The sequence below is a fragment of the Arachis ipaensis genome, chromosome B7 (genome assembly GCF_059453495.1).
Source record: "Arachis ipaensis isolate K30076 ecotype BB chromosome B7, ASM5945349v1, whole genome shotgun sequence".
NCBI classification, from domain to species: domain Eukaryota; kingdom Viridiplantae; phylum Streptophyta; class Magnoliopsida; order Fabales; family Fabaceae; genus Arachis; species Arachis ipaensis.
In genome coordinates this window covers 37127682-37131564 of record NC_142442.1, presented here as the reverse complement: position 1 = coordinate 37131564, position 3883 = coordinate 37127682, and the positions used below count along the sequence as shown (strand labels likewise).

General features: G+C 33.0%; 1 protein-coding gene across 1 annotated transcript; it reads left to right on the top strand.

The window, feature by feature from the left end:
• The first annotated feature begins 310 nt into the window (after positions 1–310).
• LOC107608199 (pentatricopeptide repeat-containing protein At4g14850-like) lies at positions 311–2698 on the top strand. The gene is made up of 2 exons (XM_016310064.3): positions 311–1986; positions 2112–2698. Exons 1-2 carry the CDS (start codon positions 395–397, stop codon positions 2575–2577), a joined length of 2058 nt encoding a protein of 685 aa, XP_016165550.1. The 5' UTR covers positions 311–394; the 3' UTR covers positions 2578–2698.
• Positions 2699–3883: the final 1185 nt, after the last annotated feature.

The window sequence follows — 3883 nt, the reverse complement described above, 5'->3', positions numbered from 1 at the left end:
CCAAAACATTTATGATATTTTGATTAATAGAAAAATTAATTTTAATTTTTTATCTAAATAAATAAATTAATAGGTAATTTAATTACAAAAATAATATATATAATTTATTTTTTAGTTAATACGTAACAAATATTCACCTATAAATTAATGAATTATAATTCAAATGACATAATCTTTCTACGTTCATTTAGAGATTGCGAGTTAAAGAATTTCTATCTTTAAAAAAAACACATTCATCTATAATTTTCTTGACTTCTTAGATGTTGTATCAGTATCACTCTGAAAAGAAAGTAGAAAAAATGGGGGTGGTACATAGAATGATTAAAAGCAATGAAGGCAACCAACAAAAAAAAATCTTAGTTTGATAAGTTGCATAACACATTAAGTCATTAACATGGCGGTGGTGCAGCATTCGAACTTCCTTGGCAGCTTGCTGGAGTCGCCTGTTGCAAGCCACTGTTCCTTATTTGGTCGTGCTGTCCATGCACAAATTCTCAAGACCCACCACACCCCTCTCCCTTCCTTCCTTTGCAACCATCTAGTCAACATGTACTCCAAACTCGACCATCTTACCTATGCCCAACACGTTCTCTCTCTCACCAACACTCGCACTGTCGTCACTTGGACTTCCCTCATTTCCGGCTGCGTTCGCAATGCCCATTTTGTCTCTGCCCTCCACCACTTCTCTAACATGCGCCGTGAGTGCATTCGCCCCAATGACTTCACTTTCCCGTGCGTCTTTAAAGCTTTGTCTTCTCTGCAGATGCCTATTACTGGGAAACAGGTTCACGCCCTTGCGTTAAAGGGTGGCATGATTTATGATGTCTTTGTTGGGTGCAGTGCCTTCGATATGTACAGTAAAACTGGTCTTCTAATTGATGCTCGCAAGATGTTTGATGAAATGCCTGACAGAAATTTGGCCACATGGAATGCTTATATTTCCAATGCAGTGCTTGATGGAAAGTCTTTGGATGCTATAGGTGCATTCAAGGAGTTACTTTGCCTGAATGGAGAGCCGAATTCGATCACATTCTGTGCATTTCTTAATGCGTGTTCTGACATGTCAAGTTTGGAGCTCGGGCGTCAGTTGCATGCTTTTGTAATTCGTGGTGGATACAGAGAGGATGTCTCTGTTTCGAATGGGCTTGTTGATTTCTATGGAAAGTGTGGGGATATCATATCTGCTGAAATAGTTTTTAGCAGAATTGGGTGGAAGAATGTTGTTTCTTGGTGTTCTATGCTTGCTGCTCTTGTGAAAAACCACGAGGAAGAGAGGGCTTGCATGGTCTTCATGCGAGCTAGGGAAGAAGGTGTTGAACCAACGGATTTCATGATATCAAGTGTGATTAGTGCTTGTGCTGAGCTTGGAGGGCTTGAATTGGGCAGGACAGTACATGCACTCTCTGTCAAAGCATGCGTCGAGGAGAATATATTTGTTGGGAGTACACTTGTTGACATGTATGGAAAATGTGGAAGCATCGAGAATGCAGAGCAAGTCTTTGGTGAAATGCCTACGAGGAACTTGGTAACTTGGAATGCACTGATTGGTGGATATGCGCACCAAGGTGATGTAGACATGGCTTTGCATCTATTTGAGGAGATGACATTGGGTAACTGTGGTATAACACCAAGTTATGTGACATTAGTTTCTATATTATCAGCTTGTAGTAGAGCTGGGGCAGTGGATAGAGGGATGCAGATATTTGAGTCTATGAGAGTGAACTATGGAATTGAACCGGGCTCTGAGCATTATGCGTGTGTTGTGGACCTTTTAGGAAGATCTGGTTTTGTTGAGCGCGCATATGAACTTATAAAAAGAATGCCAATTCATGCCACTATTTCAGTCTGGGGAGCTCTACTTGGGGCTTGTAGGATGCATGGGAAAACAAAGTTAGGAAAAATTGCAGCAGAGAAATTATTTGAGCTTGATCCTGATGATTCTGGCAACTATGTAATACTATCTAACATGCTTGCATTTGCTGGCAGGTAATTGTTTAAGACCATTTTGGCAAAGTCTTCCTTCCTTTAATCACTATATCGAAGAAGTTTTAGTGGAAAATTAATAATTTCACTTCCAATTAATTTAACATTACAATTGGTGCATAATGCAGATGGGAAGATGCTACTCTTATCAGGAAGGAAATGAAAGAGATAGGTATTGAAAAAAACGTTGGCTATAGTTGGATTGCTGTCAAGAACAGAGTTCATGTTTTCCAAGCAAAGGATAATTTTCATGAAAAGAACTCTGAGATTCATGCAATGCTAGATAAGCTAAAAGAGGAGATGAAAAAAGCTGGGTATGTTCCTGACACCAATTTATCGCTTTTTGACTTAGAAGAAGAAGAAAAGGCTTCAGAAGTTTGGTATCACAGTGAAAAGATTGCTCTTGCTTTTGGCCTCATAGCTTTGCCTCTTGGAGTTCCCATACGGATTACAAAAAATCTTAGGATTTGTGCAGATTGTCATAGTGCCATTAAGTTCGTCTCAAGAATTGTTGGTAGAGAAATTATTGTGCGAGATAATAATCGTTTTCATAGGTTTAAGGATGGTTGGTGCTCTTGTAAAAATTATTGGTGATAGTTTTCATACTATGTCGACATAATATACTAATTGAAAATATAAAAAACAAGGGAGAAAATGAAACATAAGCATAGAGGAGTGCTAATTATAAAAGTGAAAAAATATATTTGATGTTTAACTTTGCATAATATATAAGATTAAAATAAACAGTACAACTAGGTATTCTTTAATTATGTAACTTTTTTAATAACTCTTACTTCTAATTATCTATGTATAGTTATGTGATTATTAACCTTATTTTTATAGAAGTTCATCTCTTAATCAATCAAGACATTGATAGTTAGTTTATTAGTTGGTTTATTTTGTTAGACGGAGTATATTTTTGGAAAATCATTTTGTCATGGTAACCTTTTAAGATTTATTCTATTAAAAAATTATATTTTTTTAAAGCCAAATGGTAATTTATGGAAAAGTCTAGGGGTAAGCAACTTTGTTAAATTCTGGCCAGCATGTAACCAACAAAAAAAATGAGATATTGGATAAAATCTCACACTAATCTCACACCATTAAAACCATCATTGATGACTATTTGATGGCTACAAATCACAAAAATTACTGATCCCCTAGCATTCTTCGTAATTTATTATCTTGTATGGAGGATTTTTCACCTATATAAATTATTTAGAAAACAATTTTATTCAAAATTATTAAAGGATTAGAAATATAAAATTTTAGATAAAGTAAAAAAGATATGTACAATATACATATATATTAGAAATATCCATATGTATTCAAGACAAAAGAGATATTTACAATATTTTTTAATTTATAAATTATAAACATTATAAAAATAAATTTTAATTTTGATAAATTATTAATATAAAAAAATTTTACAAATATATTCAATTATATATTATTATGTAAAAAAAGCTTTACTTTTTATTTTCACTATGTGAATAGTTATACAAAAGAATAAATATAATAAAATAATCGTATAAAAACTTTTATATTGCCTTTTTAAGTTAAACTAAAAAAATTAATTGATTATAGATGCTCTTAAATTATAAAAATTATACTTCTCAGGTTTAAGGGTAAATGTTATTTTTATTTTTATATAAGGATCAATGAGAATATATTAATAATAAAAAATTACACTATAATCAAATAAAGCATAAAATGAATAATAAGTACATAATAATAGTTTAAACTAATCACATAAGTAACAAATAATTTTAATTATAAAATACAATCCTCTTACACATCTAAGTCTTTCTAACAATTAAGTTTAAATAAGTTGGTCCAAACTTTTTCCGAGGATGGAGGAGTATAGTAAAGGACAGAAAAGTTCTGAAAAAAAGTATTC

Bases quoted from the DNA above. Each gene is read 5' to 3' on its own strand.
- LOC107608199 (XM_016310064.3), top strand. From the start codon at position 395: ATGGCGGTGGTGCAGCATTCGAACTTCCTTGGCAGCTTGCTGGAGTCG. The intron at 1,987-2,111 runs GTAATTGTTTAA...TGCATAATGCAG, and splicing joins ATGCTTGCATTTGCTGGCAG to ATGGGAAGATGCTACTCTTA.